The 20,179-nt window shown below is 32.6% G+C and overlaps 1 protein-coding gene across 2 annotated transcripts in view; it reads left to right on the top strand.

Annotated features, from left to right (window-relative positions):
- Window positions 1–1,013: 1,013 nt before the first annotated feature.
- Window positions 1,014–20,179, top strand: part of COX11_5 (Cytochrome c oxidase assembly protein cox11, mitochondrial) — a gene marked incomplete at its 5' end in the record, with an annotated part of 29,939 nt that continues 10,773 nt past the window's right edge. Inside the window, 6 exons of one of the 2 annotated variants that reach the window (XM_051216843.1) lie at window positions 1,014–1,114; window positions 11,348–11,463; window positions 11,603–11,727; window positions 11,788–11,856; window positions 11,934–12,026; window positions 19,118–20,006. In XM_051216843.1, the coding sequence (XP_051065461.1) occupies window positions 1,068–1,114; window positions 11,348–11,463; window positions 11,603–11,727; window positions 11,788–11,856; window positions 11,934–12,026; window positions 19,118–19,138 (471 nt within the window). In that variant the 3' untranslated portion in view covers window positions 19,139–20,006. Of the gene's footprint in view, window positions 1,115–11,347; window positions 11,464–11,602; window positions 11,728–11,787; window positions 11,857–11,933; window positions 12,027–19,117; window positions 20,007–20,179 lie in introns of those variants that run through there. The other variant, XM_012937009.3, reaches the window with a different exon arrangement.

Genomic DNA, 20,179 nt, shown 5'->3' on the forward strand with positions numbered 1-20,179 from the left:
CTTGCCACAGGACAAACGTTTAACAGACTTGTGTCCGTGTTCGTGACCTGCATCACAACTCCCCGAAGGATCATTTGCATAACCTCGAGTACTCCCCGGGTTGGGATGACATAGTAATGTAGTGAAATTTCTGATGTCCTGATGAATCATCTTTTTTTTGAAATTTTGCCCCCTTGCAGCATTTGAAATTTGTATAATTTACATGGTCTATCAGTAGCTCCTTGAGAGTTGTATATGGAAGTGAAATAGGCTTTTCTGGAAATCCCAGAGAATTTAATAAGCTGTATGCTTCTGTGCTGACGAACGTAAGGAAATGAGCCATCTTATTATGATCATCAACATCTTCCTTGATCACAGTCCAGATCTTTAAACCTTCCATATTACCATCAAAAGTATCGATGTTTGAATGTATGTCTAACTGTTTCATTGTAGGCTTCATCGCGACGCTAGTCTGATAAGTGGAATATTTGAATTGTTATGCGAACTAGGAAATCCTGAAATAACACAATTTAAGCCAGGTAGAGCTAGATGAGGAGAGTCGGATGTATTGTGTTTAGAATTCGAAACCAGGCAGTCATTAAGTACAAAGGAATCACTAGTTCGTACAAAAGCCACAAACGCCTGACGAAATTATGTAACAGATATAACTCATCAACTATCAAATTGGTGGCTATTTATGCATACTGTAGTGGAAGTCAAGGTTAATAGTTCGTTCCGTGCCATTCACCTGCACAAGACAATTACTCTAATATGGAGCATGTATGCTTGTCATTTTGGGTAAGCAGTGATAAATGGTTTGATATATAATTAGTCAGCAAGGATTTTGACTATCTTCCTCAGAACACTGGAAATTATTTCTATTAAAATAACAAAAAATATTTGAGTATTTCAACCATAGAAACGACTGAGTGTGTAATCGATGAAAAAATTAGGTGGAAGCGAAATAGTTTTCAATCTAGTGAGTTAATCAGACGGGTGACGTTTGTTTAAATACACCACAATGCATTGGTTGTCAAAGACTCATTTTTGACTTGCGCGTTTTCACACACATAATTATGTCAAGCACAATGGGTCCAAATGCTAGAGTTCACAGAGTATCAGAAATTAAAGAATGGTAATTTCTATCACACTTGATATTCGCATAGATTATTTCGCACTTTTTGTATCTATTCTTGTCATTTTTTATTTCAAATGGATAAAAATTGAAATAGTATTACTTTGAGTAGCTATAATATACGAGTATGATTTCATAAATTTCATCAAAACGTTGTTATTTCATAAAAAAGCTCAATAAAGACGTGGTCCTGTCGATTTCACACAGCATGTCTTAAATATTCGTAATGCAACTAGCCTCGTAACACGTGGCGTAGTTATTACATTTAAATGTGCTATATGTTGAAATCGTTTTCATTTTTAATGACCTTGATTATACACAACGTGAATATCTAGTTAGTGTATGTAGCAACTGCCACAAAGCTTCACGTCATTTAGTCATCCTTTGACGATGGTGAATTATTGTTATAATTCTATGTCAAAATATCAAATTGCTCTTTTTGTAATACGCCAACCAAATCTTTTTTATTTTATAAAATCTCGTTTCGCTTTTTGTTTCGTTGTCACTTGATTGAACAATCACTTTAGGGATATCAGGATTATTGATTTAAGTTAGTGATGCTTGTTTTCTTCAAACACTGGATCTCTTGACAGTTTTCATGAACCAACTCAGGTGAAAGTTGGCAGTTTGTAAAAATCGGGCAACTAAACACCTTGAAGTTAGCCTCTTGAAACTATGGTAAATAGTATACTGTTTGTGTGTTGGTATGATAATTAGAAATATTCTAATTAATGTACTTACTAAGCATTCCCAAATTAATGCAATTTAAGTCAATTTAAGCACAAATGATCATTTTATATTTGGAATTTGTAATATGCGGGCATTTAAGTAGAAAGGGATCATTAGTTCGTACAAGTGCCACATCCGCCACAGCTTAAATGGGAATCCAAATTTCTGTATTAGATTGTACTTCTCCTTAGGTTCATCGTATGTCTATCCGACTGTGTATTAGATGTAAGCTCTGCGTAATATGGTTCCTGGGATTGTATTTGATCTACATTTCGGTTGTGCGCATTCAAATAACTGATATCTAGGATTCGAAATATAGACTTTCCAATATTCTTCACCACAATTCTCGTGGCTAGTCGAAGATAGTTTATACGATAACATATAACTTCTGGAAACCCTAAACACCTCATGTTCGGATAAAGCATCCTTCCTTTTAATAACTTTGATGAAATTTGTTACGTTACGGGATGCCTAGCATTTCTATATTGCAGTAGAAGTGTGATTACTACTCTCTCTATTTCATCAAATGTTGAAGCAGATATAAGATTAATAGCCGTTTTTAATGTCCTGATAGAATTTTTCGCCTGACCACTAGAACAAGGGTGACTGAGAGCAGTTAAAAAATGTCTACAATCCACAACACCCAACCAGATAGTGACTGTGTCTGAAGAAAATTGAGAGCTATTATCAGTTGCTAATGCCATAGGATCCCCCCTTTCGACTATAAACGTTCCTTTACACTTGGGTTGTGGAGTTAGACTTTGGTGAAGTTGTGAAAAAAGGTTCAGGCTACATGAAAAAAGAATCAGTGACGATAAGTGCACAGTATCTGCCGAAAAATGAGCCACAATATTTTTCATGAATTTTCTGCCGGGCCTCAGGCGATGCTGGCCATAGAGCCCAATTCGAAGGATAATTTTTTGACCTATGACGTCTTCCACAATTGTTTGTTGTACGACATATATCTGCATTCGAAGCTAGCACACTTCACATCACTGAGTAGCAGTTCTTTGATAAATTCATATAACAGTGAAATTGGTTTTTCTGAAAAAGCTAGATTATTTAGCAGATTATAAACTTCTTTACGGATTAATACTAGGAAATAAGCTGTAAATTTATCATCTTTAGTGTCTTTTTTTGTCATACACCAGATTTCAAACATCTCCATTTAGTCTTCCAAGTCACCCACACTTAATTAATATCCAACTGTCCAAGATTTGACTCAATCGTGGTGTCAATGTAATAATTAGAAGTACTCGGATCAATTCGTTATTCAAGAACTTCCAAATTAGTGCAATTTAAGCCAGGTAGAACTAGATGAGCACAAATGAACGTATTATATTTGAGCTTCGTAACATACGGGCAATCAAGTACAAAAGAATCATTAGGTTGTGCAAATGTCACAGTTAGTGACTGTAGTCATGATAGAGAAATGTACGACCAAATGTTTTACATATTGTTCACCAAACACCGGCGTTTTTACTATATAATAGTTTGACATGAATCTTCTTAGAAAATGGTCAGCTTTTTGTTTTTAATCTTTGTACCTGCAAACCTTAGTTTAAACTTAAATAAAGGCCTAGAATAAGCCTAGATTGTCCAAATTGTATGACGTGGAGTTTCGTGAGCCACATATACCTGATACTATGTGGATTGGACTAATTTGTTTTACGTTTCTAAACAGTATTCTGTCTAATAAGACTGACTGTAACATATTTTTGGATTTAGTGCTTCAGTGATTATATCTTGTTCTTTCTTCTTCTTGTCACTTGGTACATATTGAAACAAACTTTCAATTCATGTTGCTTTGGTTAGTTAAAGTAGACCGCGGATATCAGTGTTTTATTAGAATAGTGATTAAAATTTACTAACCAGGGGGTTGTTATAGATCCAGTATGATATTTATCTGCTCTTTTAACACCTTCCGTTCAAAATCACAATTAACCCATCTTTACGAGTGACAACGTTTTTGAACATCGTTTAACCTAAAATATTTTCTTTAGTAAACCAGAATAATTAGTTACTAATAAATATGGTTATTTCATTTATGTTTCCCTCTCTACGTTTTCTGCTGATTCCCGAATTTATTAAGTAATTTTTTTAAAACGCTGTGTGCATTCTGTCTCTGCTCTTTTTATTTCGTTGGATTCGTAGGAATGGTTAACATTCTTCAATTACAATGACTGAGACAGTAATGGTTTGTTAATCTCATGATAACCTCTTTTGTAGACTATTCAATCTCCAGACCATTATATCAAAGATCATTAATATTATTATTATCTACTTGTATTCATTGTTGATTGTTAACCCGTATTATGTGTCCCTGAGAAATTCCAGTTCACTTCAGCCATAAGTTATCCAAAGATGAAGATGACCATCAATAGATTAAATCATCATTTATTATTTGCTACCGATACATTTTAAATAAAACTGAAATACTTTAGTTCTTACAAAGTTTTTAGGTTCTTCCACCAGAGAATAAAATAAGATTGAATACCTTATGTCTTAAAACACTTTATGCATTTGGATTTAGACTAAAAGCAATACCAGTCCTGTCTATCAGAATACAAATCCTGTCTCAATGTGATCAGTTGTTTGGCTTTTATTTTCTCGGAATTCAAGGTGTACCAAATGTTCTAATTTTTCTAAAATATGACAAACGGAAGATCAGTATCAAGTTCAGGACCTGCATTTTTATTGTGATGTTAAGTATGACATTAATTCATATCATCTTAAATTGTCTTCAAAACAATGAGGACTTGAGTCATGCGGGAAGTATATATGTCGCAGTGGTCAAGCTGACAGTAAAGTTTGTCATTTGCTATTGAACCAGCAAGAAAGCAAAGTCGCTCAGTTGGTTATGTACATCTATGAATGTTACCAACGTATCCACTTGCAGTAGTGAACATACATGTTCAGTTCGTTACAATTTTTTCAGTAATTCATATCATGTTTAAAGTTTAACAACCATAAGACATCGATGTTTCGTTACGCTATTTTTGCAAACTCTCAAGTGTAGATTTGCTTGCTTGGTCAAACTTCATATTGCGTACGTTAATTTTCTACGTTGAAGTCGTATATTAATCTTAATGATGGACTCCATCTGTCAAAACCTTGGCACTTAAGGCAACAAGTGTTCATTTTTATCTATAGTATAAATAATTGGCATTCACATGCTTATTTTAATTAACCTCATATGGTAACTCTGAGAATAATCTTCCAGCCTTGTGTTATTTTCTTGACCAATTTTATAAGTTTAATTCACTTGGCATTATTTTGCGTGTGCCTTTCCATTATTGTTTAGGCACCCCGTGCGGGCTGCCTCGATATTGCCTCAAGCCACAAGTTTGTAAGTAAAGATGGACAGTGGCTAACAGTAGGATCCTAGATTCGGCCCGAGTCCCCGAGTGAGCATCAACTCTGAGATGCAGGTACATCCATCCCAAATAAAACGAATTGCGATTCTCGGATTCCACTACTAGCCTTTATCCATCTTTGCTTACAATTTTATAAGTAATGCAGATATAGAGATTGTAGTAAGATAATTGATTTAATATACATTTATCTTCTGAATTACGTTTTATATTGGTACTCTATAAAAGCCAATATAAGGCGTTCGTATGTGCTGAGACTAATTCCATTTGCTTGGATTATCGTTGTGCGTTAGGTAACAATCCCTCGAATCATGATGGATCTAGTATCGTTTTAGAAGTACCTCTTATCGTTCTTATTTTCGACTCAAAGCGTACACAAATCACAGCTGTGTGTATTGTATATAAATGTCAGTTCTCAGTTTCCATTTTGGTACCCACTGTATCTCAATAGAATAAATGACTAGTTTTGTCGGTTGATGCGAATTAATTTCCGTCGAATCGACAGTGACGACATGGAAGACTGAAGTGAATATTAATACAGAAACTTTCGTGGGTTCCTGTTTTCATGAGCTGATATTATTCATGCATTATCCCTATGATTATAAACAATTGTAGTAATAAGCTGAGGTTGTTTGTAGTTTGGTAGCGATCGAAGACCATATAGTGGACTTCTTGTAATGTCTGTAAATAGTTCCTACCGATTTTACAACTGTGGTTCGAGTTTATTGCATACAAATCATCCAAGCATACACTTGTTTACTCTCACAAAGAACAGATACTTTAAAAAAGAGGGACTAATGATCAGAAAAAAGCAGTGGAGACCTCTTAGTTATTTTGAAGACGGTAATAATTGACATTTCGTGTTACAAGTGAATATAATTTACCATAGGTATTATTTTAACGGGTTATGCAATTGTACTTGTAATGTCATAGGGTTCGCTAACCGAATTCAAGTGCCCAGTTACTAATCGAAATCCTGATTCCAATTTGGTCTGCTATTTACTTGATAGCTTAGTGCTTCATGTACACGCCCAACCAGCACTTTCGACCTTGAACTGGCAGCTAGGTCTCTACTAGTTCACTACTTTCTAGCTCTTCTATACCACAAGCCTCAAGTTCAGAAGTAGCAACCAACCTCTACGATATTTATGTATCAAACAGACGTGGTTTATACACAGACAGACTGACCCACATCATATCATAACATGAAAAATAACAGTTACATCTGAACATGGAAAAAGCAGGTTAGAATAGAGGAGACTTCAGTAGTAGAATGTGAACAAATTAGGGATAGTTTACGGAGAGCTTATGATTAATGGAATACATATACATGGTGATCTAGTTATTAGGAAATTATACAATAAAATTACAATAAATAACAATTCGAAAAACTGGTTTCAACTTTTACTATATCCGTTTCATTATAACAGTAATTTCAACGGTTTACACTAGATTAGTTCGTTTGGTTTAATTTATTCTTCATTTCGCATTAGAAAAATACACTGAGGTTAGTGATATGATAATAAAACCACTTGTTTTTTTTCAGATATAGGTTAATGTTTCAGAATTCCATCAAACAAATTTAAATATCTTCAGAGATTAACAGTTTGTATGAACTGAATGGAATTGTAGAATTTTCAGTCATATACAGTATTATCACTTCCTTTACTTCAGTTGTTACAATGAATTATATTGTTCTGTTCTTATTTCCAAGAAAATAACGATTTCATTTTGGTAATAAAAGTGCAAATGGTTTACAGAAATAGTGTATTGTGATGTTACATTTCCATATAGTTTGTTCGTGGACAGAAGTCAGTTATAAGCAATGTACAACATGACACGTATACGTATCGGTTCATGTCGTCATATTATTGTTAGCATAGTTATCTAGTGTCATCTAGTTTTCAATGGATCTTCGATTGATTTTGGTCTTGAATGAAAATAAATTCCAAATAAATGTTATTTAAAAAGAATTATATGCTGTTTACTGTTTGTTATAAGGAGAATAACTTTTAAGATTTGTTATGTTTCACACATTTTAGGTTGTTAAGTTAAATGAATAGGATGCTGATTGTTAAAAATGATGCGCAATTATACGATGTGGTTGGCTAATAACCAATCACTGATCGCAATGATTTTTTAAAGTAAGGTACATGAAGACAACATAACCACCATGAGAATGGGTTTTTTCTTGCATTAAAATGAAACACACATACATAAAAAATATCATTCCTCAAAATAAACATGATCACATGTTATTTAGTGTATACGAATTTTACAATGAACTCACTTATCGATAAAATTAAAACTTGGCTGGTGAACTTTGATAAGTTTAAAATTGACTGGTTACTCAGTAGTGACTATTCTCATGTTTATCTAGTCTTAAGCGCTTGTCGAATTCTGTCGGATAAGTTATACTGTAGCCACTGATTTAGTTGACATAGATCATCACTAAATTGGACCGGTTGCTGAATAGTTGTTGTAAACGTATCAACTCTAAATGAGGTCAGTCACAGCTTAAATAGTTAAATGATAACGACTCAGACTGTGAAACTGGATGAGGAAGGTTCAAATCCCTATACGAAACATTATCTCCCATAAGATTACAAGTAAATCTAGATGATTAGTGTCAATTATCACGAAATCTAGGTCAAGGAGGATATCCTATTGATTATATCCTATCGTCTAACAAATTCCATCAAATAAATAATCATAAACACTTATACCAGTATCCTTGTTTTGAATTATCTAATCAATATTATGTTAGTTAAACTGTGGGCTAATCATTTTCATTATTGATTACTGCTAAAAATATATTTCTTCTCTCATATCAATCACCATGGTGATCGTGATAAATATTACAAATAATTTCTAAGTAAATAACTGTTGAAATAACTTTATTTCCAAACTTTAATATTGATATATATATATATATATATATATATATATATATAATTTTTTCAAAATGAAAACACCTATTTTTTGCACATGGGAAGAATTAAACAGTATTGTTACTAAGTAATAACATGCAAATTAAAACTGATATTATATCAGGTTATTCGTATATAAATTTAAAGCAACATGGATCTAATAAAAATATGTATATGTAATCTAATATTATAACTAAAGATGAAATATCTTTAATTTTCCTATCTTACATAATGATCATTTGTATCATTATAAATGATAATATTTTATTTATGAAGATTGTTGAGTTTAGATTGATATCATGAATTGATTGATGCGGGATTGTGGATACACACTGATGAAGAGTCCCATACTAGGACGAAACGATTGTTTAGTACTTCCAAATTTTCAATTGTTGTCTAACATTGATCCATTTATAATATCAATCGGAAATATTTTATTTGTTATTAGCTACTTATCTATCTACTTTATTGGAGTAACAATTATCTCAGATTTGTGATTTTGAGTTCACTATTACATTTTGGTAATCCTCAAGTAGTAATTACCAGTATAATAGTAGTTATAATAATGATGTGTTAATTAGTAGTAGTTGTAGTACTGTGAGTAGTAATGTTATTAAACCGGATCCACCCGCATCTATATAAACATTTTTGTTATAATTTAAATCTGTTCAGGATTGTTTAAATCAATAAACAATTATTTATTTAAACGTTGAGTTATTCAAGTCACCATTTTATGTAGAGTATACAATTTTATGGAAGTTATTAGGTTTTATCTCTATAAACTCGTTAATGATTGGCAATCACCAGAGTGATAGCCATGGTCTTTTATTAGCCATGGAATGTATTATGTAGGACATTTGTCCAAGCCTGGTCTGGATACACATGCTTATCATATACGAGGACAATCAGATATATAAGTAGAAGACCAACACTGAATAAGAAGATTTTATTGGCTAACATGAATCGAAATATATGCACGATCTCTCTCATTAACAAAAATATTTATTCCTCAAGGAAATCAAACTAAATTTTTAACTAATAGCGTATGTCTATCGCTTTTGGATAATCAATCCAGACCACGAACGATAGCATACACCCATCAACATATCTCACCTACCAGTTGGCTTTGTAACTGATATCCCTGGTGGTCCCAGCCTTTCAAGGTTTAAAAGCAAAAGCATTTGTTAAATCGTAATTATATATATATATACATATATATATATATATATATATATATAATTCAGCTTTTATCTGAATAACTGAATAGTAGTATCTTTTATTTTAAATCTATGTGATGTTTGTTGGTATGCCTAAATGAATATTATTAAAGATTGTCTCAGAATTTAAACGAAAGTGTAAAATTCGGGTTCCACTGAATTCCTACTGTATCGGTTGAAGCATACAACTTGCTAAATAACACAGGTATATGTTTGAATGGAGTTGAAGGTATCACTTAGCAACCATACCTTTTATTTATGCAATCGTGGTAACAGTTGAGACATTTCGTTTTCCATTGGAAATTTCTTTTTGTAGCCAAACCCTATTACAGTAAGCAACAAGAAATCTTCCTTACACAGTTATTTTACTGATTTAAATCTTTCGGATTTTTCTTGTCGCTGGGTCTTCAGTAACTGGCAGAAATAATAAATCGACTGATGAATCAGTCAGTTGAGACATCCATTACACACGTCTGTTCACCGTGTTCATTGATACACTATTCTATTTTACATTACAATAATTTGACTAAACGTCTACGATTGTTGAAATTGAAATCTGTTCATCAGCAAGTCATCGTTCGTCAGTGTGAGCTATATTGGAACTTAAATGTTTTTTAGATTAGGCACAGGACATAATTAAAGTCGATTTTTTGAAGATGCCGAGTGTGATGGATTGAGTTAAATCGTTGTAGATCATATAGATTCATATTTTAAAAACCTTACCCTTAATGTTTATTATGACTTTTTGTTTTGGACCTTTTATTCACATAGTTCATTCATTCACTCGTTCGTTCAGTCCTTTCGAGCTATAAATTTCCTGTGTGTGGTTTTCTAACAACTAATACTATCATTGTTATTGTTCCAATTTCTTAATTATTTCAATTTCAATATTTGAATTCATGAGTCGATTTAAGCAAGACCACCACTGAAAACCTGGAAGCATTGGACTGCCGTTTCGTCCTAGCAAGCAACTCCTCAACAGTGTGCATCCATGACCCACACACACGGGACTCGAACTCAGGAGTTTTGGTTTCGAGTGTGATCGCCTAAATTCTAGGCCACACTGAGCCGGTATCCAGAGGTGTTATTGTCTAACTTCAATCGATTCGTGATATTACGTAACCATTCACCCATTTTCTTAATTGGAGAACTGTCTTCACCCGACACGAATTGGACTCCACTGTTCACAAGTCCTCACTAGAACTCCAGGAAATACATCTCGAGGCTAGTCACTAATGAGCAAATGATGATTATCAGAATGGGAATTTGTGGAGACCATAGTAATAATAATGGTTGAATTCATAAGTCAATCTAAACTGAACCATCATTGAAAATTTTGTTAATTGTTCTTATCAAGTTGATGTTGATGATTATTTACAATGAAATTTATATTGTTCAAGGCCACTTACCGGTTGACTTTATTTATAAGGATTTGTAATTTCACATTGTTATTATTCAGAATTAGAACTAATTAACTTCTTCTATCATATGTACATCTTGAGTAAATTGCTTTAGTATACCTTTATACCACAAAATTTAATTTGTATGCTATATGATTCAGAATCAATCACAATAGCGTACGTATATACACTCTTTGTCTTCTTTTAAACTATGAGATTAAAATCGCTTCATATCTTTCTTTCTACGAACTAATTCTTTCTTCCTGTACTATATCCTTATATACAATCTCTCTTTCATATATTTCCACCACTTCTATGAATTCGGTGTTCATCTTGTTGTGCTAATGAAGTATGACAACTTGGACAGATGCACATATGTGCCTGGTCCTACGTTGTAGCTGATTGACTGACTGATTGATTGATATGACTAGCACTAAAATCCATAACACATTTTGTTTTAATTTTTTAAAACTTAAGCTAATAAGTACCAAATAGGATCAAATATATTTCCTTGAGTTCTATTGTTATCCACAATACCATGAAAGATATTTACCCATAATTCTCATTTATTTATTTATTTCAGTGAAAATCAATCAAAATTTGTTAATCAACGTGTTCATGAAATTGAAACATTTTTTGGTAATTTATGCGCTGAACTTGTTAGTTATACAAGGCGAACATCGAAATTAAGAAATAATGGTAAGTGTCAAAAATATCTCTTCCCCCACACACACACACATGCACACACACACTCTCTCTTTTTCTCTCCTTATTCCTTTTCCCTTTCAACATCTCATTATCATAATTATTGATAAATTCTATTACTCTTATATAATAGGTGATGAAATTGCACGTATTCTACTAGATTATTCAAATAAAGAACAAATCAATCGAACTACATCAGATGCTTTAAGAAAAGTATCCGAATATTTCGTTACACTTGAAGATTATCGTAATACTGAAGTAAAAAAAGAATATTCGATTCATTATTTTTCTTATTTAATTAATTAATTGTTTTATTAGATTGATCGAATTGTTGGTAAAGTTGTAAATCCATTAGCTGCTTATGGTGAAGAAATTAAACATATTAAAGTAGGTATTGTATAAAAATGTTTTGATATTGATTTCCATATTTTCTCTCTTTTCTTTTTGTTTTTTAATTAAATAAGAACAGTTTGAAAGCTGAAAGTGCAGCACGTAGAAGAGAGATTATGAATATGCGTAAATTGGAACGATCCAGTACAGTACAATCATCTAGAGAGGTAAGTGATTATGAATTTTAAAGAAACTTTGGTTATTTTTATTGTAATGATGTTAATTGTTAAGATCCTCACCCTCTTTATATGTTCCTTAATTGATTCATTAGATATAGTCTAATAATATAGATACACTTCATGACTGTTAGATCACCAAACTTCTACTTATCCAAAGCATTTATTGACCAAAAACAAACAACTTTGAGTGATAGGTGCAAATATCTTTATTTTTGTTGATCCATTAGCGGGTTTCCTTCTATTCTAGTAGCCAAACAGAAGTAGAAAAACATTAAGCAAACAAGATCTATTATTTTTTACAGATTGCATCATAACCCAAACATGAACTTACTACATACGTTGATCAACAGATGAAATCATACCTTAAATAAGAAATCATAGTTTTTGCACAACCAAGCGAAAACTGATCGAGAACTAAGGTAGACGTAAATAATTGATTACTAATTTAAAGAAGGTTAGTATATAACATTAGTTTATGGGTTAAATAGACGTTTACAGTATTAAGACTATAGAAATATAATAATCCTACTGTAGTGTAAAGAACACGAGTGAAGACAATCGAAGGTACTTGACACAAAATTACAGGACTTGTTACTAAAACCCAACAATCAAATAGTAAATATCTAATTTGCGAAATGTCCATCAGTTGTCTCATAATGACTCAGATTTCATTGTTCTCGCATTTTCATACAAATTGCATTTTGTTTACATTCTTTACTGTTTGATCCTCTTGTTTCTCTGCTGCCAGACATTCTGTTCACGACTAACATCATCTACTACTTATGTCAATCTGAGTAGCTCACAGCATACTATAACTTAATAATTATATTTCTTCGGGAAAATAATTCTAAGAGTTCCAACATCCTCAATATTCACTGCATTCTAACACCCTGTTCATCAAAGGATCATAAGGAATCTCAACCATAAGGGTTTCATTTGGTTTGATCTGAGTTTATATGTATCAACAAGTTATTCAAAACCAAAGGAAATGTGATTAGACGTTAATTAAAGTTAATGATATTAACGATCTAAGTAATAGTAGAGTTATTGTATTTATGATGATGGACGTTTTAAAAAAAGTTTATAGTTCAATGTTTATAGATCATATTATAGTTGAAAAAAACTTTCTGGTCATATATTTTATGATTTTAATTGTTAATATATTAATAATAACATTCTGGGTAAAATTATGATATACTTACAAGCCAATCAAAAGGGACGACAGGAGATAAGTTTGTGCTCGAAATTAAAAAAGTAAATAACATTTATATGTAAAAGTATAGTATAAGGATGCGTCAATCAGAATCAAAAACTAAATGTTTCAGGCTTCCGCGCGAAATTCAGACATGCACGCCTGGAGTCCCTTCAGGGGCTACTACCGGTCCCAAGCTCGGATAAAGGAGGAGGGTTGGACATGAGGTTAGCGACCCCATCCCGTTGAAAAATAACTCGCTAAAAAAACGCTAACCAGAAAAAAATATTCAAACCTTTTAAACTCTGCCCTGGGAGTTAGAAGGTCTTCATTTAGAAGAACTATGACGCCTCATGATGAAAGCCGAGTTCCTTTGGAAGTCACGAGGCCGATGCCCCTTCTGACAACCAGAACGACCATTTATTTAGGTACATGGAATACTTGTACAATGTGGGAGACCGGGAGAGTCTTCCAAATTGCTGCAGAAGTAGACATATCATTGTATATTAATTAAAATATTTAAAATGATAACGAAAATTTACTTTTTTGTCATCATTGAGTAAATATGGTAGTGGTGAATGTATCATATGCTCAGTTTCGTCTCTAAACACTCAATCCTGAAGCAAACATTAACCTTATGTTATTCTATTTTAGGGATGAACTAATCAGACAACTCATCTTGTATACATGCATAAAATTCATCCATTCAAATGGCTACAGAGCATTTTGTTTGATAGCTTATTCCAATTTGTTATAAAAACTCGTACTCTAAGTTTCCTTATCCTAGCTCTGAATACCTAATACCAACTAGGAGCAATGTAAATAATTAATAACTCTTTTTGGGTCATTTTAAAGGTTAGAGAAGGAGGATACTATTTATTACTATGATTTAATTATGTCATTGTTTTTTTAAATTCATAGACAGAAGAGTCTATGGAAGATTTCAACTCTGTTTGCCTTTTATTGTATCGATGTTTTACCTTGCAAATTATTGATCAGCAAAATTGCAATTATCATAGGCTTGCCCCAGTACTATAATTTCATGGTAGTTTATCTGAAATTACTTAATATTTGAAGTAAACGCTTTTACTTATGCTTTACAATCAGTATTCTTCAATGATTAATGATGATAACCATATTAATTTATTTTTAGGACTATAGAATTCGGTAATAGTAATTACTACTCCGTTTGTTTACTTAAATTAATTTGTATTAATAAAGCAAATATAGAAATAAAATAAAGAATACATAAAATATGGCTAACAGTGGAATCAAGGACGCATGTTTCGTCTGATTCCGGACCCGTCAGCCAGTTGTGCCGGCATATCAGTGTTGATGATCACTCAAGGATTTGAACCCAGTACCTTCCAATTCAAACGCCAGAGCATTATCCATTTAGAAATTGGGTCCAGATAGCTATTCACTTGTGAACATCAACTCTGAAATGAAGGTACATCTAGATGACAATCCCCGAATAGGACGAAACGTGTCCTGAATTCTCATACTAGCCATCAACCAAATGGCACTTGATGGAGAAGCTCTGGAATAGGTGAAAAGCTTTATATACCTGGGTAATATAATCGATGAACAAGAATGATCTGATGCAGGTGTGTAGGCAAGAATTGGCATAGCAAGGGGACTATTACTACAACTGAAGAACATATAGAACCCAAAACAACTGTTAGCCAACATCAAAGTCAGAATTTTCAATGAAGTCAAGACAGTTCTACTGTACGGAGTTTAAACTTGAAGAACTACTACAATCATCATATAAGTACTGGTACGTATAAACAATTTTCTACTCAAGATACTCAATATCTGTTGGCTGAGTACCATCAAAAACAACCTACTGTGGGAGGAAATAAAGCAGCTTTTAGCTGAAGCAAAAATTTGGAAAAGACTCTGGAGGTGGGTAGGACACACATTATGAAAATCATCAAACTGCATCACGAGGCAGGCCCTAATATGGAATCCTGAAGGGGAAGGGAAAAATGAAGGATCGAATAACACATGTACCTGGAAATTGGACGTAGATATCAAAAGAATGAATAGCCACGGGAAACAACTGGAATGGATTGCCCAGATAGAGTTAATTGAAGATTGCTGGTTGGGTGCCTATGCTCTTCTACGAGAAGTAACAGGCGTAAATAAGTATGTAAATAAAACAATTATGAAAAATTGACTTTAGTTTCAACTAAGTGTGTAATGGATTCTACAATATAAGTATTGCTTCAATCTTCTAAACGTTTTAACAAATCTCTATTATTATCACTAACAATAACGATGTCAATATTGTTTCAATGTTCGTTTTATTTAACGAGTCATGAACCAATAGAATTCTCGAAGGATACAAATAATATCAAATTAGAATTATAAAAATCTAGTGAATATAATATAGACTAAATAACTATTTATTCTTATTACTGAAGACTAAATCAGGCGAGATGGTTGACAGATAAAATTAAAATAAATGATTGTTGAAAGTACAATAAATCATAATTTGTCATCTAACTGTCAATTATTATGGAGATTTCAACAGAATTTTTAATATCTTAAGTAGATTTCGGTAGTGAATAATATTGGAATTCAGAACACGCACTTCATTCTGTATTTGACTCATCAGCTGGACATACCTAGACTCGTGTTGATATTCCCACTGGGGTTTGAGCACATTACCTTTGATTATGGTTTAATAGATTGAAATCATGCGGTTTGAAAATTGTCTTGGATGGACATTCGTCCCTAAGATTACAACAATGTGACGCAGCAGTTAAAGACCATTATTTTTTAGTATATGGATTAGGACTTCTTGTTCATTTGTAAGGGTTGTCCGAATTTTTCCGTTATTGCCCATAAGAACTGCTATTAGTCAATTTCTTTTGGGATATGTGTACCCTGTGAGTTTGCCCCGCTATTGCCCTTAAGTCACACGTATTTTGAAGATAGTTGGATAGAGGGTAGCAGTTGAATCCAGTACCTTTTGATTAAACTGATTTGCTGAGTCTAGATAGCCGTTAAATTCTTTAACAGGTATACCGTTTATATCATACAAACAAAGACTAATCAAAATTCGATCCCAAATATTAACCAGGGGGTAATTCAAATCTTTACTAACAATGATCTAGCTTCCTTTAGAGTTTTGTTTTAATTTCAGTGCCCATTCATTGTTCACTGACTTTTAAAAATATATCGGCTATTTTTAAAAGTCAATTCAAATTTCCTGTATTAACCGGTCTTGTGTGACTCCTATCCATACTTTTCTTCTCATCCAATTTCTGAATTATACGAAAAACAGCATTTGAAGCTGTTAATTTCCTTGATTCATGATATTTGTTGACTTCATTAGTGTTAGACTATTAGGTTTCAGTTAAATCTTCCGTAACTTTGAAAATTTTTGTGCAATCGGAGTATATTAATTCTATACGATTTAAAAACATTTTACAGACTGTCTACAAGTTCTTTGTCAGAATAGTGTTCTTAATTTTAAGCAAAAATGGATAGTCGTTAGCAGTGTAATCCAGGATGTGCGTTTCGTTCTATTTAAAACGTCAGCTGGATGTGCTTGCATCTCAGATTTGATGTTCACTTTGCCACTCAAACCCAGTACCGTTCGCTTCAAACGCCAAGGAGTTATCCTCTTACCTACTGAGTTCTGATAGCCATTTGCTTGTGCAATGTGGTGAACTTGAAGTTCATTTGATATTGTTTACTTGAATCTACCCATTGATGCTTAGGACTGAAATGGATCGGTCTCTTATTGGCATATGTGTATATCATGCGTATTGCCTTAATTCACGAGCATTATAGGCAAAAATGGATGGTGGCCAGTAGTGGAATCGAAGACATCAAGTGAATTTGATATCCTTAATTTTTGAATGAATAAAGTGAGAAGCCGTTATCAGTGGAGTTCAACAAAGTCTATTGTAAGATATCAACTCACTGGAGACAATGGTCTACGGTGGTGCAACTTCGTGGATTGGTTGAAGTTAGACATTAACACCGTTGGATCCCAGCCAGTTCAGTGGTCCAGTTGGTTAAGCGTCTGGCGTGAGACTGATAGGTCCTGGGTTCGAATATCGCAGGATGCGGGATCATGGATGCACATTGCTGAGGATTCCTATACTAGGACGAAATGGCCGTCCACTGCTTCCAGGTTTTCGATGATGGTCTAGCTTCAATAGACTCATGATTTCAATCTGTGAAATCTCTAAAATCTCCACAAATCCCTTCTGAAACTCCTTAACAACTATTTTCTATGGATTTACGTGATTACTTTCTCTATTCAGTAATTCAATATATTTATCTGTTATATTTTAATATTTCAAGTTAGATAGTAATTGTAAAAGTATATCACTTTACCCATTAAATTATCAACAACAACAACAACAACAACAAAAACAAATATAAAGTACAACTTATTTTATTACAATCAAAAGCACAAAATAGGACATTGGTGACAATAGAAGTGATGATCATAAAACTTATCAATTTTCTTCTGATTCTATTTAGTATTTTAAATGGTAGATTTAAATCTATTGACAATTAATCATATATGAGATCAGTTTCCATCTAGAATAGTTTAATTGGCTATATCTTAAATTATGAAATTGAATGGCGGAGGGGGGTAGTTCGAATCATCAACTGAACATCAAACCCTTTTTAAGATTGTAAGTGTGCATTCTTAATTAATCATAATTAACACAAGAACTTATATCAAATAGGGTTATCCTGTCGACTAATTTCAATTACCTGATATTAAAAGATTAATCAATATTGTACTCTAATGTAATTCTACTTATATGTAGCTGTTATCAATTAATTTATTGATTCTAAAATTATCCACTCTTAAAACTCATATCGTTAATTCAATTTACTAGCCTTATGAATAAGATGTAGATTCTTATATTTTATGATTATAGTAGTCGAATAGTCGAATAGTACTTTCGTTTATAGTCGAATATTTAAGATTATTAATTGTGAATGAATAAAAAAGATGTATTGTACATTAGAATTGTCAGATATTTGTTCTTTGTTTTCATAATACCTTTAGTAAAATGCTAAGTGACTTTATCAGTACAAATTAACTTAATCATTTGTTATGTGGTTGGAAGTAATCATGAGAAATCCCTAGAACAGTAAGATTTTGCTAGTTATCGTTTTCATATTCTGGTTCTTTTTTTATAAGATGAGATTGTTAACCATATACACGATTCCTCTTCTTCTTCACCTCGACGTACAATCGGTAGTACACACTTCGATGGGCTCCGGGTGAAGTATTTGCCATCAATATGTACGTGCAATCTTGGATGAACTAATTCTTAATGCGGAATTTGAATCCACATCACTCAAATTTACAGTCTAGGACGCTACCGTTGAGCTATTCAGGCTGATGTTTAAATAAATGGTTAGCTGTATATGTTATCAAGTTTCACAAACACATATCATTGCATACTTATTATTTACACCACTGAAAGATGTATTTTTTTAAAAGAAAAAGATGATATTTTGTCTAAGAGATTATTTCAATGGTTGAAATCATGAGTCAATTGAAGCTAGATCACCATGGAAAACCTAGGAGCACTGGACAGCCGCTTCGTCCTATTGGGGACTCCTCAGCAGTATTCATCCACGACCCCGCATCCCTCGAGATTCGAACCCAGGACCTATCAGTCTCGAGCCAGACGCTTAACTAACTAGACCACTGAGCCGATATGATTTCAACCAATGAAATTTCTAAAATCTCCACAAAACCCCTTCTGATAAGAGATTGTTATAAAATTCAGTAGTATATATAGACAAAGTATCAAAGAAAATGAACAAAGAATAGTTACTTTAATAGTTTCATTTGATTTTCATTTCTTCTTTTTTCTTTATGTTTAAATTTTAGAAACAACCTAAGGTTGGTTGATCACCTATAAACTTTAAAAATACATAGAAAAGTCACCGGAATTTTTTTTAAAAACACAAACAATTAAGTATAAACACTTAATAGTTGTTGTTGTTGTCAATGTGTGTTCTGCATATGTTATTTTGTCAATTGTTATGTTCATATGATGTTCGGTGACAAGTTTGTATATTTATTATATATATATATATAATTCATTTACTGTACACTTTGTTCCTTTAAAAACGCAATGACTGAAAAGATGCTCACTTACTCGGTTATTGATTCACATTCTATCATATGAAGTGTAGTGATATTTATTGTTGAGTTGTTTAATCAAATGTGATAAAGGGGAAAGCATCTTAACCTGAATATAACAAATTGAATGTACTAAATCCATTGATTAATCAGTCAATTTTTAATAAGATAAAGTAATAAAATGTTGCCCCTAATGTAAATGATAACAAAAGTGAAAATGTTTATTCAAAAACATGGAAGAATCATGTAATATCGTTGTCTGTAAAAACAGTTGGAAATATACATATTTTAAATATTACTGATATTATGAATCGACCTAAGTTAGATATCGGTCGGAAACCATGAAGCACTAAACAGTTGTTTCATTCTAGCTTTCAACATTTTAGCCCTATTTATTCACTAACCTGCCATGAGGAATTGAACCTAGTACTCCCAATTCCTTTGTAAATACTTGACCTTTCAACCAATGAGCTACCATCTTATGGTGTATATGTCTAACTTTAATCAATCTTTGACATTGCTTAACCATATTCATGATATTAAAACACATACAATACTACTCAAAACGCCTATATTGATATTTTAAATGTTTCACACAAAAATCTAATTTCAATGGAGTAAATTTCAAATTTCCTTTCAATGTTTCATTTCTACAATATCATTTTGTGTTTTGTAAGTTAAGTTTTGTCGACGATTTTTTTTCACTGTACAAATATTGTTTCCATCTTTCGATTTGTGTTTGGATGATTTTTTAAGTTGCCATGACTACCGTTAGTATTGTTATTATCATTATTATTATCGTTTCTT

The sequence above is a fragment of the Schistosoma haematobium genome, chromosome 6 (genome assembly GCF_000699445.3).
Source record: "Schistosoma haematobium chromosome 6, whole genome shotgun sequence".
NCBI classification, from domain to species: domain Eukaryota; kingdom Metazoa; phylum Platyhelminthes; class Trematoda; order Strigeidida; family Schistosomatidae; genus Schistosoma; species Schistosoma haematobium.